At 41.8% G+C, this 22,481-nt stretch overlaps 1 protein-coding gene across 2 annotated transcripts in view; it reads left to right on the top strand.

Moving 5' to 3' along the window:
- Pcsk5 (proprotein convertase subtilisin/kexin type 5) overlaps positions 1–22,481 on the top strand; it is a gene marked incomplete at its 5' end in the record, with an annotated part of 418,607 nt that overhangs the window by 243,372 nt on the left and 152,754 nt on the right. For both annotated transcript variants that reach the window (XM_005408309.2, XM_005408310.2), the window contains 6 exon segments: positions 634–751; positions 2,580–2,768; positions 12,816–12,952; positions 15,636–15,779; positions 19,948–20,050; positions 22,237–22,430. In XM_005408309.2, coding sequence (XP_005408366.1) covers positions 634–751; positions 2,580–2,768; positions 12,816–12,952; positions 15,636–15,779; positions 19,948–20,050; positions 22,237–22,430 — 885 coding nt within the window.

Raw genomic sequence — 22,481 nt, 5'->3', positions numbered from 1 at the left:
TATGTGCTAGAAGAAAGGTAATAATTTATGTGTTCTGGAATATTTAATCTACTTACTGGATATGTCATAAAATTGGTACTTCTTACATGTGAGTTCTGCTTGCACTTTGAGAAATTGTATACCTTATAACTTTCTTTAAATCTGTTAATTATTTTACCTCACAAAATCAACAGTGTCATCATTTGTTAATGCAAGTAATTAACAGTGGGACCTTAGAGCACAACAATGTGAGTTGGGATCCAGCTCTACCACTTACTTGCTGGTCAGTGTTGGCCAAGTTTCTCTCTATTCCTCAGTTTCTCATCCATGAGGATGACAATAACCACACTAATGTCTTAAGACTACACACTGGGAGGATTAAAGGTAGACAGGTAAAGGAGTGGCTATCAACAAATCATAATAGCCACATCACTAGTAATAACATTATCAATGAGTAATATACATTCATCTTACTTTCTTGACATGTTTTATTTGGTTTTAGTTTGGTTTGGTTTTCAATTTTTTGCTGGAAAGAGAGCTAGGATCACATTGGGGTGTTTCTGACATCTTCTCTGAGTGACCTTGTAACTCAACACATGTAGCACAGGCAGCCACTAAACATGGTGAAGCTGACCAAACTCTTGCCTTCCACAGTGAGCCATCTCTATGGATTTGGACTGATGGATGCTGAAGCCATGGTGATGGAGGCGGAGAAGTGGACCACTGTCCCCCAGCAGCATGTGTGTGTGGAGAGCACAGACCGACAAATCAAGTAATGTTTGCGGCCACCAGATAGCATGATAATGCCCCGAAAAGAGGGAGGCCAGTACAAGCGCTTGCAGCAGCCCCTGCTTACACGTGGAAGTTAGAAGTTTCTGTAATTTCTTTCTGATTTAATTATACCATTGTGATACAATGTCAAGAATGCTAAGCTGTGATCACCATGTTAGTATAGCCCCAGGACCCATAAAAGCAAAAGGATTTGGGGAGTCCCTTACCAGTGGGCATTCCAAGGTCCTTTACTCTGTCCAGATCTGCATTTGACAGTGTAAATACTCTCCAGAAGTTGATTTACTTCAAAGTCAGAACATCTGTTCTGGAAACTTAACTGCAAACCCTGTTGTTCTCCAAAGAGTAACAGAAAATGTAAGTTTCATGAGCGTGCAGTTGACTCCAAGATAAGAGGGTCTGCTCTCCAGGGTTAGCTGTGCAGAAGCCCAGAGAGTATTCACCAAGCAGTTGTATGAAGTCACTCCGAGGTGTGACATCCAGGGCTCAGCATTCCTTCTCAGTGGCCTCATAGGCTTTCCTTCTTTGCTTTCTTTTCAGAGAACACTGTCTCTGAAAAATATTTATGTATAAACTTTGGTTTATGGTGATACCAGACTCCTTACAGTTTCTTGAGGAAATTTGTTATGAAGCAGAAAGTAATGTTTTTCCTCTCCCAGGCTACTGTTCTGAGGAAAAGAATGAGAAGGATAAAGAAAGAGTGAAAAGTTAATCAGTGTTTCCTGAGCATTTATTATGGGCCAAGCCAAATGCTTGAAATCTCATGAACAGTTTTCTTAAAACGTACACACAACTTGAGTGTTAGTCCATTTGGTAAATGAAAAACGCTATCAGTGGAATTTTTTGTTTATCTATTCACAAACTCATTCACCAATTTAGCCACTGCCTCTCTTATACTCCCAGATATGACACCCTAAGCTAGTTATTAGGGAGAAGGTAGAGGGGATAAAAATTGCTTCCTGCCCTTGTAGAGTTTAGGGTTTGAGAAGACAACCAAGAAAAATGTAACAAGCAGTACTTACAAGTTCTAAATGAACGTTGGAAATTTTAAAAGGTAAGAGATTAAAAATAGAGAACAAGTTTTGCCTCTGGTTTAATGAGGTGAAATTTAAGCTTTCATCTTGAAGGAAGAAGAAGAGTAAACCACAAGCAAAAAATAGAAAATACTGCAGGCAGAGTAGTGTGCTCGAGGTCTTCACAAGGTCTTCCACGTGGAAAGCTAGGATTATCCCAGACAGTGGACTGTGGCATAGGAGGAAGCTGGAGAGGAAGACAGGAACCTGCAAAAGAGAGGGGACAGTGAGCCCTTGGGTTATGGAGCAAGTGGTAAACCAAGGACTGGAATCCAAGTGGTGCACGTTCTCAGGCCTCCGCTACACAACCACCATGTGGGAGTTCTCTGAGTGTTTTCCTGAGATCAGCAGTACCAGTGTCACCTGAGAACTTGTTAGAAATAAACGTGCACAGGAGCCAGCCTAGACCTGCACACTCAGCCACTCTGAGCTGGGGCCCCGTCTGCATTTTCACCAGGTGATTCCAAGGCTCAGCCCACTGGGTGACCCACTACTTGCATGAAGATAAAAGGGCTTGGAGTCCCCTTTTCCCCTCAGCTGCTTCCTTCTCACTCTCTAACCATTAGAACTTTAAGTGGCCTGATTATTTAGGTGTTAGCACTATTGTCACTTAATATCCACCAGCCAGCTGCCTGCTTATCTTGCATACTCATTCCAAGTCTCCAGGATCACTCATCTGAGCTCAGCTGCACCCTTTGCTCAAAGGTGTTTCTCTCTCTCTCTCTCTCTCTGTTACAGGACGATTCGTCCCAACAGTGCAATACGCTCCATCTACAAAGCCTCAGGTTGCTCTGATTACCCCAACCACTACGTCAACTACCTGGAGCACGTGGTTGTGCGCGTCACCATCACTCACCCCCGGAGAGGAGACCTGGCCATCTACCTGACCTCGCCCTCAGGAACCAGATCCCAGCTTTTGGCCAACAGGTACAGTGATGGCTTCTGCTCACCATTGTGAGGGTCACAGCAACACTCAGCTGCTCTTCAGGTGGAAAGGAGTGGCTGCTCCTTACTCCCAGAGTGGGCTCCAGTGGGGTCCCTCAGATGTCATGATCTTATTGCCCCAACCAGAGAATGGGAAGTTGCTCAGTGTCTATGAGCGTGGAAAAGTATGGCATCTGATAGCTGGATAATAAAAGGACGCTTCAGAAAAACTGAAGGCCACTTGATTTCTGTACTAAATAGTAATGCTCCCTTTGAAGTGTCTGATGACATTTGTTACCGATTAACTGAATTTTCTTGCCGAAACACTTAACTTTCCAAAGTTAAAGGAAATTCTGTGTTATTTTTTTAAACTAACGTTAGCGATTTTTTTTCCTGCAAAGAGCCAGATAATAAATATTTTGAGCTTTGTGGGCCGGGTCTCTATCCCAGTCACTCAGCTCTGCTATCAGAGTACAGAAGCAGCCACAGACGATACAAGTGAAGGGACCTGAAGATTCCAGTGAAACTTATCTCATGTAGGCAGCAGGCCAGGTTCGCTTGCGGGTTAACATTTGTGCACTCCTGCTTTTAATGTTGGCCCTTTCATGCTTTTTTACCTAGAGGACACTGGCTTCTTTTCTTAGCCTCTTTCCTTTCCTTTGTTTCTTTCCAAATATTGAAGCTGCAGGTAAGTAACTGTATTGTGTACAGACTGAAATCTTGCTGAAAGAATAAGGTCAGAGGGCTGGGGATATAGCTCGGTGGCACAGTGCCTGCCTGGCAAGCGTGAACTCCTGAGTTCAATTCCTGGTGCCAAAAAAAAAAATAAGGCAAGAATGTTTTAGCACAAGTTCTCTTTTGCTCCATTAACTTCTTCAGTGGCTGAGGACCTGACCTTTCTGTCAGTAGGTGGAGCTAGATAGGGGATGTCTGCTGGTCTCCCAGACCTCCCAGCCATTATTGTTCTCAATTGCAAGCCACAGCCAAGGGCCTAAAAGCTTCTTTAACCTGACATTTAATGGGAACAAAAACCACATCAGTGGCCGGTGAAGTCTAAATGAAGTGAACCTCTCGTGTAGCCACGGCCACCTGTTCATGTGGCGGGTAATACAGGAGTGGAGACCTTTATTGAATGTGAACAGTGGGCCAGAGGAGCTGGGAGCCCAGGGTCAAAGCAAACCTGCAGAACCAGAAGCAAGACTGAAATTCCCAGTACCTGTTTGCTTTGAAGAATCTCCACTCTTCATCCATTGTAAGGTAGTGAGACGAAGAGAGAGCAGCAGCATTTCAAGGTGACAGGGACCAGGAGCGCAGAATCTGAAATCTTCAGTGCCTTTCTAGGGGGGCACGTGCTATGTTCTTCCTTTAAGACTAACATCTTCCAATTAGAGAATGGAGAGATGTGGGCTTAATATTTGAAGCATGAAGCACAGCTATGCCCAGGTGCAAGGACGTGAGGATTCTTCGGCGTCAGGTCCTTGCGCACTTCCCCCATCCCCTCTTCCTGCTGCAAACAAAGGGGTCTCAGCTGGTGCCTGCCAGGTAATTGCCACTACCTGCCTGGTGCTTCTTTCCAGCTAGCAATTACATGACACACGGCGACCTCACCCGCTGTTGTCACCCAAGCCCAAGAAGGCCTTTGTGTCTTTCTTTTTCTTTTCTTTATCAATATTCATCAAGATTTAAACTGAAAGAGTATCCCAATAAAACAGCATGCAGTTCAGAGGTTTGCTTCATCTATGTGGGGTTTTATGCCCAAACCCCTCCCTCACAGGAAAACAGTCCCTTCACTATTGCTATTTGCTTGGAAAATTCAGTCTCTTCCTTCTTTCTGGGCTCTTCCTGCATATTTTGTTATTTATTGTTGGCTTCCCTCAAAATGACTTCAGTAGGGAAGCTCCCAAGCAGAGGCACGATACATTGCATCGCAGGCTTTTGGTGCCTTGCACAGTCCCTGGCTGTAGGCTTGTGTGCATTCCTTCCCAGTTGACATCTGCTTTGGTCTCTGCAAACTGCTGAATTCAAGAGTGCTGTGTGACTTGTGTCAGAGATAGAAAAAGGCGTTTCAGCCGCTCAGTGGCCAGGGCTCACAGGCGCTACCTCAGTCTCCCCCGATTAAGACCATCATATTAGTCCAATTCCCGGCACCAGGAAAAATAAATAAATAAACAAAGACCATTGTATTAAAAGTAAGGTTCTCACAAGGCACAATGGCACACGCTTGTAATCTTAGCATCTTGGGAGGCTGAGGCAAGAGAGGATCACAAGTTCTAGGCCAACCTGGGCAACTTAGTGAGCCCTGTCTCAAAATAAAATAAAGTAAAAAAGGGTTGGGGATGTGACTTAGTAGAGTGACCCTGGCGTTGATCCGCAGTGCTCCAAAAGAATAATAATAATAATAAAGTTATTTTTATTAATAATAATAACAACAACAACAATAATAATGAAGATTGTGCTTAGAGTGCTCTAATCTCCAGCATCTTCTTAAAATGCTGCTCTTTGTATATCCTTCCTCTCAGTCCTGAAAATATGTAGCCGTCAAAATGAGGTAGCAATTGGGGATGAGAGGACCTGGGAGGCCCGAGAGACGTGAAGGATATTAGGAATTCATTTGTCCACAGCTCCCCCAAAGCTTTGCTCTGAGCAGCTGATGCCTGAAATGTGAAACAGCGGTACCTGGCCCCAGAGCCACCCATGGCCACCTTCCAAGGCCAGGCGCCCTGTTCCTGTTGGGTTTGACACAGGCCGTGTCCCTCCTACTGAGGCAGATAGAGAAGACGGTTTCCTTTGGCATTCTTTCCTTCTGGCATATTCGGAGACTTTCATTTTATTAGAGGAAATCTCTCCTGGAAACCTCTCGATGTCTGGCCTATTGGCAGGAAGCCCTTGTGTCCTCTCACTTTGGCTCTGATTCAAAACACAGCCCCAGGATGGAGAGCTGGGAGCGGGGAGCACAGAAAGGGATGGGGAAGGGAGAAGGGAAGACCTGCTTTGCTCCTGGTGTCCTCTGTCCCCACCAGCAAGGCAGTATTTATCCTCAGGAAAATAGTTAGTAGGATTTAGAAGAAGTGTATATCAGAGATTATTCCTAAAAGCAGTAAATAGTTCCCCTACTAGACACCTGCTGTGATGGGTAATCGTGATTGGCTTGCAAGATGCCTAGGAGGTTAGTGAAGCATGCTTGTGGTCATGTCTGGGTGGTGCGGGGCACTACATCTGCTCCCGGGACCCCTGCTCTGGCTCTTCCTGTTCTCAGAAGGTGAGCAGCTCCCCTCCACCACACCCTCTTGTGCTGTTTCGGCCTTGCAGCCAGCTGCCCAGCACCGTGAGCTAAAATAACCCTTTTCTCCTTTGAGCTGTATATATCAGGTATGTTTTGTTTGTTTCAGAGAAGTCAGGATTTCTAAGGAGGCCCGTGTAAAGCAAAGAACAGCTTAAAAATAGGAATTACGAAAAGCTTACAACAAAGTTTCTCTAGCAAGGCTGGTTTGAGAGGATGATGGGCTCCTGGGCCTGGGTTGTACTTGTCTCATCTGTCTCACCCTACGAGGAGGTGCAGCTCTTTCCCTCAGGCTTAGTATTCCCCATCCCACCAGCCTGGCAGCCACTGCAAAGAACTTCGCGAGCCTGTTGAAGGCGTCCTTCTGCCCACACAAACTCACAGCCACCTGCGGAAAGTGAAGTGCTGGGAGCCAGCTCAGGCCCAGAATGTGGAGCTCACTAAACATCGTCTCCCCTCTGTGACACGAAAACTAGAGACATACATCGTGAGGATAAACACGGGAGAAGAGCTGAAATGGCGGGTCCTGCCCCTGCCTTATTATCTGTGACTGTGCAGCCTTCTGTTATTGACAAAATATGCACCCTCCTTTGGGCACCCGAACACCTGGTCTCTGCTCATAGTTGGCAATCCACGGGTCCTTATTTTCCTAGACATTTCAGTGAAGAATTTCTTCACCAGTGTTTATCCTCTTGGCCCAGCAATTCCTTGACAGGCTCTTCTCTGCAAAATGCTGAACACTTCAGTTCCATTTGTGGGCCATCTAGAGCCCTCGCCTGGCCCGGCTGGGGGACACCTGCCTGAAGCCCTGTGGAGAACAGCTATGGGAGCGAGGGAGAATGGTTTGCTCGAGTGTCTGCAGGTGCTAAGCGCGGAAGGCACTCAGCAGCATTCGGAGCTGCAGTCCAACGGGAGTGGCAGGCCGCTTGCCCGGCTGGCAAGCCACATTAGTAATTTAGTGGGATGGCCCTCGGGTCAACAGAAAGGCCCTGGAGTGGACAGATGGGAGCTCTTTCATTTGTTCTTCCCCTGCTCTGCCTCCCTCGCAGTCCTCCTGTAGCCTGTATATCCTGCCTAACAAAAGAAACCAAACTGAATATTGAGAGCAAATGGGTTACTTGTGTGGAGAATGTGGAAGTCAGGTGCGTGGGGAGGAGCTAGGGGAGCTCAGCTTTTTTGAAAACGACTTTAGACAAGAGCAACTTTCAGTGGAAGCCTTTAACATACAACCATCAAATTTTGCCTATGTAAAAAAAAAAAAAAAAAAATTCAAACGAAAACATGTTCCCTCACATTCTTCTGTCAACTCTATTTGTTAGAACTTTGAGAAGCCATCTTTGGTCTGACCCCCACCCTAATCTCTCCCACTCCCAACTCAGTTGAGTTTTAGATTTAGCTCAGCTGTATTGACTTTCTGTTCCCAATTTCGCCTCTGACTGAAAGCTGAAACTGCCTCGCTTCCTAAATTTGATTATAGAAGAATATCTCTGCTTCTAATTATGTCCTTAAGTAGAGAGAAGGTACATTTTCTAGTTAGTGAAACCTATAGGGCTGTGTAATTGACTGTTTAAAATGTAATGTTTACACTTTAATCATTTTTGTCACTGCCCTACACAAATGTTCAATGACAGACTATTGACATTTGTAAAGTGTTGGGGTATAAATCCGTGATGAAAGTTGTATATCCCAGGAAGGCCCCATCCTGAGAGACTGCTGCCTTCATTCAGAATCAGGTACAACCTTTGGAATCAGGCAGCACTGAACCTCCCTTGACATTGCTGATGTATGGTGTTTGAATTTGGAGAAATGGATTTTCTCAGTCATAAAATAGTTGGAAGAGTACCTGCTTCACAAGACTGGAACAAGTGTTAAATAAGATAGAATGCAGCACGTACTTAATGCAGTGCCTCACATGTCTGCTTCTTAAGTGGGAAAGCTGTTCACCCAATCCTTTTGAAGCACCTGGTAAGTAACTCCAGCAAACACATAGCTGGGCACCTTTCCCAGACATTCTGATTCTATTGATCTAAATGAGGTCCAAGGGACTGCTTTTCTAATATGCTCCCAGGTAGGATGGAAGCTGCCTGTCCAAAGACCACACCCTGGGGGGGGCACACCTCAGCCCCAATTTAAAACATCACCTAGTCTTTTCACACACATTCTGGTTATTTTTTTATGTCATCAAAAAACTTGTGAGTGGTAAGCTGGTCGAGACTGTAAGTAATTTACAAAGAAGTTTGTAATATAAAACAGATTCTTAGATAAAAAGCCATCTACTGCAAAATGGAATAAATCTTCAAGAAGATTAAGGACTTGTATCATGTACCCTCAAGAAGGAATGCATTTGGGGGGTTAGTAAAGGATTTGACAATACTCAATTTGAAACTTTAAAAAAAATATCATTTTAGTTATTCCAAACCTTTAGAACCAGTGTCTTTCTCTCAGCCTTTATTAAAGAAGCAGTTTACATTAGGAAAGAGAGAAAAACAAAATGGTGTGTTTTGAATATCCTGCATCAAAAGCAAATGAACTAAACCTTGCAGAAACCACACTTTTAAAGAAAATAAGAAACTCAATCATAATTGAGCCTAGTGAGTGTTTCAAGCACTAACTAAGCTGTTCCTTAAATTGTGATGACACACTAGATAAGTTAACAAATAATAAATAAAGAGAAACCTTTCAAGAGTATTGGTTGAATGTCTAATTGTGTAGTAATAAATACTGTTCGAATAGTAATCGGTGCTTCTGAAATTAAGCTCCATTTTTCAATTTTAGAAATAATTATATAATAACACGTAGCTGTCAGTACTTATAAAATGCCTTGTTATTATTTGCCATGGCATTCTAGGAAAATGTTGTAGCCTTGATATTTGGCTAGACTCTTTAAGGGGAGGGGTTAGTAATCATGAGTTATTTCCTGAGTTAATTCATCACAAGGATGTACTACACTTAATGGCAAGTTTGTTCTACCAGGCTTCACTCAAAACAATTTATTTGCAAATTGTTCACAGGGATAGGGCTATGTGCATGTGTGCCACTGCATCCATATATCATTTCATTGAGCACATGATTATGAAGTCAACTTTGACAGATCTGAGTTTTACTGCAGCAGAAATGGATACAGGCGTGGAGTTAATCTATTCTAGCTTTTAGCACCCTGGCTTTATATGAATAATATTTTCGCCACACTAATAATGTTGGCACATGTCATATCTCTCTGCTGTTAGCATACCACAGATGTTCAAATTGGGCATCTAACTTTTTAGCTCAGCCTATGATTAGAATCTCCTTAATAAATGTGCATGGTTTCACATTTGATTGTCTTGGGCAAATATGTTCTTTGCAATATCAGACCCATCTGCAACCTACATTGCTTTTTATTTTTAGATGCAAAAGATGCAGTTTTTGAAAAATGTTAACACTACTATGAACACAAAATAATTGAGGTATTGAATCAGAATCAAAATACGGAATCATACATCCCTGTTGAAATGATCTGTGATTAGAAAGTAACGGCTGAGACTGGAAGTGTGGATGCCTGGTTAGCTGACACAGCAATGGTCTGCCTGTTGTCACGTTTGACTACGTGGTCCTCTCCTCAACTTGTACATTCACATGAAGTTAATGAACATCCCCACTGCGCGGGAAGTGAGGAGACCAAGGAGGAAATTGCTTAGCGACATGGACACACACAAACATAGACAAAGCCCATTTCTGTTTGGGCTTTGAAACTCGGGTTTTGATTTACAAATAATCTTCTTGGCATCCAGTCTGTATTTAATTTTTTGTTCCAAATGCGACTGCGAAGTGATTGGTGGCCAGGGAGTGATTCTCAAAGGTGGATCAGAAAGAGTGGAAGGGAAGGAACATAGGGCCTATTAATCCAGCAGGCAAATAACTGACCCGTGAGGAACTAACAGTTGGCTGCCGTTGTGGAAACAGGACTGCCCCCCGTGTGATGGCAGCCCCAAGCCTCCTTTGTAGTTTCGGACGTGAGGCAGGGAGCCAAATGTTCTGTCTAAACTGTTCAGGAGCTGTTTTTAAGCTCAGCACTCATGGAGCCCTATTTTGTGACAAGTTATTGCTTCGGTGCCCTCAAATAGCACAGTGGCTCAAGTGGGTTGGAGTTCAAGTTCTAGCTGGGCAAGGAAGTGGTTCTACACTGGTTTTCCACTCCATCCATTTCCATGTCCGCACATTTTCTTAGTAACACCCCTGGAAGGAAGGACAGCTTGTGAAAATTCCTTCTGTCTCTGCGTTGCCGTTTGCCCAATGTTCGCACACCCCAGGTTCTAAGCGAGGGGCTTGGTAGATGTGTCAGTTATATAATGGTCTAGCAATTTCTTCTTGGCCAAGTCCAGTTCTAAACCATAAACTTGTGAAACGAACCCTACTGCCTATTGTGGCAGCACAGTGAATTGTAGTGTTTCCATAAATCCTTTAGTAATGAATTGGCATAGTGTGAAAACACCATTTTCATCCCTTTCATCCTGGGGGTACATCACCTAATCCCATGTGGGCCTGGTTGAGGTGCTACAGAGCCCTGTTCAAAAGGTGACATAACCTTCATGGATCATACACAGATATTATAGGGGGAGAGGATTGGAGGGAATAGCAGAGGAGAAGGAAGGAGAGAAAAAGAAAAGAAAAGCAGGGCAGGCAGGGACGGGGATGGAAGAGGGGCAGAAGGAGGGCCCGAGGGACTGTACTTCACATGTATAGTATGTTTGAAAATCACTACCTGCCACTAACTCCACCTAGGAGATTGTCAAACACATCTTCTTATTCCAAAGAGCAGAAGTGTCCTGCAGTAAAGGCATCTATTCACCTTCGCTCATGCCACCTTTCCAAAGGCTTAGGGAACAGATACCAGGTGATTTGCCTTTTCATTGCCCTCCTGTAGGGGTTATATCTGGGGGTCAGTCATTTATGTAACACGTTCCAATCTTGTGCCACTGAACCCAGTTTTAGACTCCAGCTAGCATTTTAGAGGATGCCTCAAATGTATTATTAATATAATGTCTTTTAAAAAGATCAGATTTTAGTACATTAAGGAGATTAAACTGGTCATTTTTGTTTTTAGAAGGACACAATTTCTCCCAAAGGAAGACATACCTAGAAAGTCAAATTATAACCGTTTGATTTATTTGATGAACATAAAACTAAGGCAGAAGAAGTGGACTGCATCTTCTGGGTAGCCGTCTGCATTGCTTTGCCAAAAGTGACCAGATGTGGTCGCTAGGATAATGCTAAGATAATGTTAGTGATGCTTTCCTTCTATTTTACCACTCTCCATTCTCAACTTATTCTTATTTTTTTTTTCAATAAAATAACAGATGTATACAATTTTTAAAAGAAAACTGCAAAAAAATCTGTCTTTTGTCCCATCTTTTACTTTCCACCCTGAGATTCCACCGCACAGAAAATGCCTTCAGCATTTTCTGGGTGCGTGTGTGGTCCATCTACATTGTCTGCCTATGTGAATAATACGTGCTCCTTATCTGTTACCACCTCTTTATTCTCGATCACAACTTTATGTATGTCATTTTCTTTCACATTTCAGGACTCCCATCCCAGGAAACAGAGTGAGTCTAGCTACTTCAAGCAGAAAGATATTTCATGTAGGGAATTAAGAACTTAGAGAATCTTTGGAAAGATCAGAACAGACCCTCAGCTGGGATTCTAGCCAGACTTGAACTGGATAAGAATAATGGGGAGAGTCTTGTTACTGAGCCATACTTTATATGTAAACAAATCAGTTTTTTACAAGAATAATACTGTTTCGACAAACTTGCATAGCTGTACAACCACATGCCATTACTTTCAAGATATAAAACAATTCAGTCACTCTCATAACCTCTCTTTACCTCTGTTTCCCCTCCTAAGTCCCTGACAACTACTGATCTGTTTTCTTACTTATAGTTTTACCTTTTCTAAAATGCAATGAAACCAAATCATAAAATATGTAGTCTTTGTGTCTGGCTTCATTCACTTAGCATATGTTTATGAAACTCATAGATGTGGTTGTATATATTATATGTTAATTATAATTGTAAATTGTATGAATTCATTTTTCAGTACTGCATAGTATTTCATTGTATGAATATACTATAATTTATTTACCCATTCACCATTTAATGATCACTTGAGTTGTTTACAGATTTTGACAGTTATGAACACTTACCACATTGGTGGCACATGCCTATAATCCCAGCACTTGGGAGGCTGAGGCAGAAGGATCACCTCACATTCAAGGCCAGCCTGTGCTACACAGTGAGTCCAGGCCAGCCTGAACTACATAGCAAGACCCTGTCTCAAAAAAAATTATGAAAACTCATGCGGAATTATTTCTGCAGACATATTTCTCTTGGGTAAATATCTTGAAGAGCTTTTTGAGTTTTATGGTGAATTTGTTGTAACACTTTTGCATTCCTCTGAACACCATGAGAGAGTTCCAGTTGCTCTGTCTACATCTTCAACCCTTTACTGTCAGTGTTGTGGGTAGGGTCTCACTCAGCCCAGTTTCCTTCTTCCCACATGGTCAGTCCTTATAGATTTGCTCTTGCATGGCCAGTCCCAGGCCTCTTTGCTTAGTGTAGGACATTGATATATGTGTGGGTCTGCCAACTGGTGATTCCAGGGTAAAGACAAGCTCCAGTGTGCAGCTAAGAATGTTGACTGATGAGAAATGATCGCTGATCATGGTGTTGCCTATTCCCTCACAAGATTTTAAATTCCATACAGGACAATGTGTTATGATTCTCTTTCAGGCTATTTGATCATTCTATGGAAGGATTTAAAAATTGGGAGTTCATGACCATTCATTGCTGGGGAGAACAAGCTGCTGGTGATTGGATCCTTGAAGTTTATGATACTCCCTCTCAACTGAGGAACTTCAAAACTCCAGGTGAGAGCTTCTTATCTATCAATAGATGTATTATATAAGAAAATGACAGAATATGTTTTGATCAAAGAGTGTTTCTCACATATCCAAGTCTGTTTTGGGGTACTATAACAAAATACTATAGTTGGATACTTTATAACAAAAAGAGGTTAAGTTAGCTCTCAGTTTTGGAAGTTCAAGAGCATGGCACTGACACCTGCTTGGCTCTTGTGATAACCTCGTAAGTGAAAATTAAAGAGATGAATTGTAAGGCTATCCCTAGTGGGCCCATGATGTCCTTCAGAAGTAGCACCAACTACATAATTAATTTTGAGACAGCACTCTTCAAAGCACGTTGGAGGATAAATTTTTAGATCCAAAATGAACTAGGTTTTAGGGTAACTGATGGATGAGATGACCTGTAGTACCATTGTGTTATATATTCCACTGATATACCTGAGAGATGCCTTAAGGAAACTAGGTTTTTCCTTGTATTGCTACCTCAAGGCAGAGCAGACATCATTTCCCGATGATCATTCACTTCATTCACTTGGCGCTATTTGAGAAGTGCCATTGAGAACTGATCCTGACCACCACCCTGACTGCGGAAAGCATGGCCATTAACAAATGAATGCAAAGAAAGCTGGCAAAGAGCAAATCACATATAAACTGATTGTACTGGCCCCGTGCACACTCAGAAAAAAAAAGAGTCCTTTGTGCATGATCCTTGATTTAATGATTGTTCACCTTAAGATTCAACTTTATGAAGGTGTGAAAGCCACATGCATTAAGTAGAGACTGTATTTAGAGTTCTGATTTTTGATCTTTTCCTGGGCTCATGACGTGCAGGGCAACACTCACTCGCCACAGCGTTATGCTCGCCAGTGGCAGTGAGCCACAGCCCCAGGAAGCCACACAAACATGAGAGAAAATAACTGGTCCCCCCGGTACCATGTTGTCAGTGTGCTTTGGGGATACTGTGGTTTTGCACCCCATCTTGTCCACAAAACACTCATCGGTGTATATATGAGATATTCAACATTTTGATAAGATAGGCTTTGTGTTAGGCGATTTTGCCTAACTGAAGGCTAATATAAACATTATAAGCACATTTAGGGTAGACTAGGCTATGTTTAGTAGGTCGGGTGTATTAAATGTAGTTTTAATGTATAATATTTTCAATTTACAGTGATTTTAGCAGGATCAAATGTCACTATAAGTCAAGAAACATGTGTGTGCTTATTTCTCATTGTCAGGTTCCTAAAGTCCTAGAATTATTTGTGAAACACTTGAAGAGCTCAGGATTTGGATTCAGAGTGGTTTTTAATCTGTTCTCTTACTGAAGTTGGGGGAGTTAGTAACTGCCATGAGTCAGGTTCCCCAACTATATATTGGGAACACCAGTCCTTCCCTCAGGGTTGCTATCGTACTGAATTGAATAAGATTTACAAAGCATTTGGGCCTGTGCTTGTTAGCATACAGTAAATACTGTACTTAGAAACATTAGGCATAGATTTGATAGTGGTTATAGATGCTGATAGATGAAAGGCCCTAGGGCTGAAGGTCGTCACTCTGTACTAGCCTCTGACCCCAACCTTGACCCCAGCCCTGACCATCCCAGATTCTATCTGTTAAACCAAGATGGGAGGCATTCCGAGTGGGATTCTGCCTTCCTCCTAGCATATCTGTAGGATTGAAATGGTTTTGTTTTAAAGCACTTCTTGTTATGGTTGATTCCTTTTGATGTGAATCATATTGAGCTTAATGGCATGGAGGCAGTTTTTCCTTTTTCTTTAATTTGCATTGAAAACTAATTTTTTGGCGCTGAGAGCTAAAGGGATAAATAAGGACTTAACAAAAGCAGAATGTTCCTTGTAATCCGTCCAAAGGAGGTGAGACTATCACTGTGGTCTCGTGGTATTCTTGACTAGGAGATGCTGTTTTGCAGTGGTGTCCGGGACATGCTCTGCAGGGAGGGGAATGGCCCATTTCCAGTTAATTTCAGTTCATTTAAATAGCTGTATACTGTACATCTAGTAGCTATCATTGGACAGTACAATCTGTAAAGCAGTTTATAAACCGGGCACTCCTACAATCCTAGCACTCGTGAGGTGGAGGCAGGAGGATTACTTTGAATTCAAGGCCAGCCTGCAACTACAAAGCAAGACCTTGGCTCAAAAAAAAGATAGTTTGTATAGTGATTCTTTCTTATCATTGAATGATAGGTTAAGAATTAGGTAGAACAGAAGTTTGTTTGGGTTTTTTGTCTATTTGTGAACTACTGGGATAACACCCAAAACTATGAAGAGCCCAAATAAAGCCTTTATTATAGCTAGAAAAACAAAGCCTTCTAAAGAATTCTGGAATTCTCTTAAATATTGAGAATATGAAATTCAATCCTTGATCCAGTAATCTGAAGAATATTTATTTCCCAGTTTTCCAATAATGCTGATTAAATGAAGACCTATCTAATAAGTGGGTGCTCAGTAAACCCATGGTATATGAATTATTAAATAGTGAATTCTGCAAATGGTGGGAAATGTGCATAGTTAGCTTCGTATGTGATGCAATGATTCTTTTCAATCTGCTCACATAGTTCTTCTGTTATTGCTCTGTGTGTATGTGTGTGTGTGTGTGTATGTGTTTGTAAAGGACTTGGAGTTTTATAATGAAAGAGTGAATATTTGGTCCTGCTCTGGTTTTACAGGTAAATTGAAAGAATGGTCCTTAGTCCTCTACGGCACCTCGGTACAGCCATACTCCCCAACAAACGAGTTTCCGAAGGTGGAACGTTTCCGCTACAGCCGAGTTGAGGACCCCACAGAGGACTATGGTGCAGAGGATTATGCAGGTGAGTGGGGCTGCAGTGGGGTGCATCTTCAGAATGCTCATGCACCCTCCCATCATGTGGGGTAGTATGTGATTAAAATAATATGTGCTGTGATAATACACTAATCATGTTGTGAGATATTTTACCTATCCTCCCAAATATTTTTTGTGTGCATATTAGTTTGATTATGTATTCATGTATTCATATATTCAGATAGCTGTAAGTATTGTCTACAAAGCTCATATTCCATACTATGATTGTACCGTGGTGTATTTAATCCATAATCTGAGATGCAGTTTGCCTCGCTTTACACTACTTTTAAACAAGGTTTAGATGCATCTCATTATTTATGAGTCTTTGTCTATATCTTCGGTTATTTCTTTAGAATAGAATTCCATTGTGAGATTTACTGCCGCAGAGGGGGTAATCAGTTGTGGGGCTTGGAAGCAATCTGGCAGGCTGCTTTCCAGACAAGATGCACCGTTTCACTGCGACCAGTGGTGGGGCTTTCATTGTACTCATTCCTGCCAGCGCTGACTGGAAAGAAAACAGCAAAGTAAAAAAAGAACATTTTTTAAGTTTTACAGCTTTGAGCCTTAGTAAATCTAAACACTTACCTTTGAGGTTCCCTGAATTAAATACAACTGGTTTTAGCCCACTTTTCTGTTCAAGATGGCACTCCTTCTTGGACCTGTGTTATAAGAACTCTCTGTACATTACTGTCTCACATTATTTCACACTGGTTGAGAACATTCTCAGTTATTACTTGCTTCCCAAATGTAATTTTTGTTTTGTTTTGTGATATTTTGACAGAAAACACTGTTAGAGAAAAGGGCTTATAGTTTCAGATATAACAGTCACAGATTTTTTTTTTTTAGTGCAGTTTTATCCTTGAATAGCAGCTAAATAGTCACATGGGGTTTATTTTGTTTTGTTTTTTGTAATCCCTTATTTTTTACATTTGACCCTTAATTCCTCTAGAAGCAGCTTTGGTTTACAATATATAGTATGAATTGAAACTGTCCTTATTTCCCAAACAGATTAACATCATTGGTTGAGCATCCCTTTTTTATTGGTTTATGATGCTTTCTTTACAATGTAAGTTTTTATATCAAGATCTCTGCTCTTGCCACCTTTTCTGATTTGTCAGTCTATTTTCAAGTGAATACCACATGCAGTGTTTTTTATGGGTTTTATTTGTTTGCTTTGTTTTTGTTTTTTTGAGGGTATAAGGAAGGGTCAGGGATGTTAGCAATTGAATTTAGGGCCTTGTACATGCTAAGTATACTCCCTACCACTGAGCTACACCCTCAGCCCTCCTGATGTATTTTAATATTTTTTGAACATCTGCTTCCCATTTTCATAGAAATGATTGCACTGCTATTCTCCAGATAAAATTTTAAATTGTTTACTAAGTGCCCTTTAAAAGTTCCATTGGAATTTAATTTGAATCTACATGCAAGCTGATGGAAAAAATTATTTTTTATAATACATAGTTTTTCCATATAAAACATATGTCTCATCCTATTTTGGTGAAATCTTTTCAATTTTATGTCGTTTACTTCTTGATCATGTTATACCTAAGTATTTTGGGTCTTGTTGTTCTTGTAAGGGAAAAATATTCCATGCTTTCTGGTTAGTATACACTGGAATGTAAGAAATCTATTGCATTTTTACCTGATACCAGTCCACATGGCTTAACTCTGTCATTGACATATGTTTAGAGTTAGTTTTCTGGGTGGTTTCTGTACTATAGCCATATCACCTGCAAATTGTAGGGTTATTCATCCTTCTCGTTATATTTCTGACTCCTATCTTGTTGCATTTGCTATAACTTCTAAAACCATTGAATCTTGAGCTATGATACATAACACTTAATGGAGAAAGCTTCTCCTAGCAGAGAACTTTGTGTAAATAGAAGTGCAATGTACCTTCAGAAAAGAAATGTTTGGTTACTGTAGTTCTAGAATATTTCTCTAATTACTGAGATAAATTTACTCCATTAATCACCTGAGCAGAATATCTTAAATATGCACCGAGTCCCTTTGTTCTAAATAGTCTCCCAGAATCAGTAAAATGCTTGGACAGTGAGGACCAGTGAAGCTAGCTAGAGTATGTGAGGTTTTTGTTTTGGTTTGCTTTGAGCTTATAAAATGACTATTTATGTTATAACTGTCAATCATTTTGTCATCTTTGATAGGAGAAAGTATACCCAAAAGTGTAAGTGGACCATAATAGAAACCTATTACTTTATTTCTTATTCAAATTTTGGTAATGTTTCTAATTCAAACTTTGGTAAGGTTAAGACTCTGAACACAGCTAAACAATTTTGTGGGGTTTATATTACATCTCTGAAGTATTGATATTGGCAGTTATCAGAGAACAGAGACAATTACTTCATTATTAGTCTGCAACTTACAGTGCTAGGTTGCATCTGGGACAGTTTAAGGTTATCAGAGAAACAACACAGCATGTGAACCTACTTACAGAGCCCTATGAACACATAGCAAGAATAAATGTGTTTAGGATTTTTTTTTAATTCTCAAAATCATCTGGTGAAAATTTAGGGCCACCCATGACTGCTTTCCTTTGGAGCTGTGACTTTTTACTTTCCTTTAGAAGGCAGCCTGACTAGAGGCACAGATGGCGTTATAAGTAACCAGATCCATGTTCTGTTTCATGAATCCCAGGAACCATGAGAACCAGAGCTGGCTGGACTTCGACCCTTTCCAGCACAGCCATCACTCCCCTGGTAGACAGTGGTGGACAGCTAACCTGTTCCAAGTTGCACTAGCTGTGGAATTTAATATAGAGATAAACTTAAGGCTTATGGGAAAATAGGGAAAAACAATGTTGTCAAATGACTCTTGCCGTTAATCAGGAATATATTCAATTCTGCAGCATTTGAAATGGCTTATTTCCATTCAGATGGAAAGGTCATTTTGAGTACCTGATTTGCTACCTTTAAGCAAGAAATCCAGACTCAATAGCAGGGCACTGTGGATCTAAACCCTTCTACCTGGGTGATCCTGGACAGGTCCCTGTTAATGCTTGGAAAAAATCAATCTCCTCATTAGTGAAATGGGAGTGTTTGACTACCAGATTTTTTTCTGAGTCATTCCACCCAGTTCTAACAGTTTATGTTTCTGGGATTCAGTTATTTTGGACATAGTTCCATAATGTTTTAGGAAAACTACGGTTAACAGTAAGTCCTTTTGCATAAAGTAGGATTTAAAACATGTCTGGTATCCTTGGCTTACTATTTGTGTATTTCATGCAGTTATTCGTTGATGGTTAAAATCATACAAATTTTCAGTGGGAAAGACCTTCATGATCGGGAGACCATATATACCAAAATATAGAATCAGGAAAAAAAAAGTAAAACCTATAAGTAACCCACATCAATACAAAGTTTTTCATCAATTACAAAATAATTTTCTGCTATTTTTTTCTCTTTGTGCATTTTTTTCACTATACCAAAGAATATGTAGCAAGAGAAGTTAGGTACCTTCATCCCAGGTCTGGCATTCTTTTAAGCCAGCTCTCATTTTTACATGTTTATATAATTTTCTTTCATGGAGTTTCTCATTGACCTTTGGATAGCATGCAATTTTGAATCTATTACCTGTACCTACGGTACCTGCTTTGTGATCCAAGACTAGATGCTGATAAGCTTGTGCAGATGCCAGAATGATGTTTCTTCAGGTCACAGTATTTCGGAGGTATTTCATGGCTTTCATGACCTCAAATGAAGCAGGCAGTTTGGTCCAGGCATTGAGTAATAATCTTATTTTCTTTTTTTGTCAATACCTAGCTTCTCATTTTCTGTAAACCCTACATTTTTGTTATGCATATTAATTGCAGGGTATTTTTTCCCAGATGCAATAGTTGCATGGTTCATTTCAATTCTGAAATATTTCTTATCTCCCACCACACAGCCATACATATTTTGAAGAATGGGTCTTGCGTAGATTTGACATGCTTGATACCTAGGAAATTTAATTTTTCCCAATAAAAGTCAAAAGTTTATCTCTGAGTTTATAATCATGTTGACTATCAGTCCTCTGTCCAAAAGAAACTGTCACTATGTAAAAGGGAAAAAAATAATATGCTATCTTGTACCAAAGTCAAGATCAAGCAGACCTGCTAGAGTCCTTTGTTCATGTTTTGCTCCCATCTCTTTTGAAAGGCCCATGCGATCCTGAGTGCAGTGAAGTTGGCTGTGATGGGCCTGGACCAGACCACTGCAATGACTGTTTGCACTACTACTACAAGCTGAAAAATAACACCAGGTAAGAGACCACGTCAGATCCCGCACATGACACCACAGGACCAGCAACATGAGGGGCATGCTGGAAGCCACCGTGTCCCCCACCAGGCCCCAAGCTCAGAGAAGGTGCTGCTGCTCAGGCTCGTTGCCCACCTGTAGAACCCACAGTGATGAAAATTACGCTGAGATATGAAGCGTAATGGGCCTATGTGCTATGAAACTGCAAACGTCTCTCCTCACATTTAGCTGGAGAAACCAGCGAAGCACATGCAGTTTGCTTCATTTTGTTGTGTTTGTTCATTATTGCTGGAGTTGTTTTGTGGTACTGAGGACTGAACCCAAGGCCTTTGAACTGCTCCACATCTCCAGCCTGTTTTTGAGACAGGGTCTTACTGAGTTGCCCAGGCTGGGTTGAAACTGGCAATCTTCCTGCCTCAGCCTTCCTCCAGGTCTTTCTTTTTGGTGTTTTTGTTGGTTTCAATTATCATATTGGAAAGCATGTTTATACTGCCTAGCGTGGTTGTTACGGTTTGTGTCTGGGTGTCCCACCAAAGCCTCATGCAGTCATGGATCAGGCTTTTAGAGTTTGATTGATTATGGGTGTGAGAGCTGCACCCGCCCTGGGGTGGATAGTTTGCATATGTAAGGGAGAGAAAGAGGGTGCTTCTGGGCATTTCCTCCCTGGTGTATGTTGTTGCTTTGCTGTGTTCTGTTGCCATGAGCTGTAGCCCTCTGTCATGTGCCACTCTGCCTTGTAACCTGCCAAGTACACACTGAAACCTCCACAAACTGTAAGCGAAATAAACCTTTCCTTCCTTAATTTTGGGCATCAGATATTTTGTCCCAGCAACGAGAGAAAAGTAACCAAGACAGTGATGTTTTGAAATGTGCGCACACTGTGGAGTGGCTAAATCAAGCCATTTAAGCATTCTGTTACATGCTCACCATTTCTTTGTGGTTAGAACACTTGAAAATCTATGTCTTAGCAATTTTTTTTTTTTTTTTTTGTACTGGGAATCTAACTCAGGACCTCACGCTTGCCAGGCGAGCATTGTGCTGCTGAGCTATATCCCTGGCCCAGCAATTTTAAAGTATACAATACATAGCTTCTAACTGGTGGTGATAATAGGCTCTCAAACTTAATGTACCTGTTCAACTGAAGTTCGGTGTCCTTTACACCCGGTTCCTATCTGATGCTCTGACTGTATTAGCCCCTGTGGAAATGCCAGCACACAGGCCAGACTGATGCTCTGCCACAGTCCCCAACACAACGCAGGTGCTTGTCCCTGCTTATTCCCAGTCTTCTGCTGGGGCCCAGTATGTAGCCTGTGCCCATGAGGCCAAGCCATGGACCATGGACTGCCCCGCTACACCACGTCCTCCCTAGCCCATGGCCCTCACACGTCCACCATCTCCCTCCTCCCTCCTGCTTCAGGCAGAAGTCACTCTGGGGAGCTGCATGTGGCACCACGAGAGCCCAGGCACCCAGGCAGAGCCAGACAGGCTCAGATCCCTATTTAAGTCTGTGCTGGAATCTAACTTCCTTGAGGAAGAGGCCTTGAAGTAATTCAGTACCTTTGTGATCTCTTGTACTTCAGAAATACCTGATATTTAATTGGTGCTCAATAAATATTTCTTGAAGAAACAAATAAATTAAACCTTGTCTTTCAGTTGTGGGCAAAGTTATTAAGTAAAACAGCTTCTCATAACCAACATAAATGTAAATATATTTATATTGATTTAGACTATAGCATACAGCCAGTACCAGTACCCACATGAGCACACACAGGACCCGTACAAAAGTAGGAAGAACCTCTATCACAGTGATCTTTTTTGCATGAAATGAGGGTTCCCCTGTACTTTCCCTCTGACTCACCACCCCAGGCATACTGTGGAGATGCAGCATCTACCCTGAACATCGGCATCTAAACCTTCATTTTAGCGCTGGATCTGAACTAAGGGATGGCCAGGATCGAGGGACACCTCATCTGATGGATGTGGCACGCTGTAACTGTGTTCCTCCTTCAGTGCCCTGCGCAGGGACAAAGCTTTAGTCAGCAGCACTCGGCCCTTCAAGTTTGCTGTTGGCATCCTGGTTCAGAACTCATTTCCAGGCTGAGGCCAACTGTTTGCCAAGCTCCTCCAAAAGGATACTGAGGACTGAGTCACTGGTGATGTCGCCTTCTTTCTTATCATTCCCCAATGCAGGATCTGTGTCCCCAGCTGTCCCCCTGGCCACTACCATGCTGACAAGAAGCGCTGCCGGAAGTGTGCGCCCAACTGTGAGTCCTGCTTCGGGAGCCATGGTGACCAATGCCTGTCCTGTAAATATGGTTACTTCCTCAGCGAAGAAACCAACAGCTGCGTTATCCACTGCCCTGATGGGTCCTATCAGGACACCAGTGAGTTGATTTCAAATATTCATCTTTTAGAGACAGCATGTAGGATTTTCA

This window comes from Chinchilla lanigera, unplaced genomic scaffold (assembly GCF_000276665.1).
Source record: "Chinchilla lanigera isolate Chin_1 unplaced genomic scaffold, ChiLan1.0 scaffold00111, whole genome shotgun sequence".
Classification (NCBI taxonomy): domain Eukaryota; kingdom Metazoa; phylum Chordata; class Mammalia; order Rodentia; family Chinchillidae; genus Chinchilla; species Chinchilla lanigera.
This window is presented reverse-complemented; position numbering and strand designations above follow the sequence as displayed.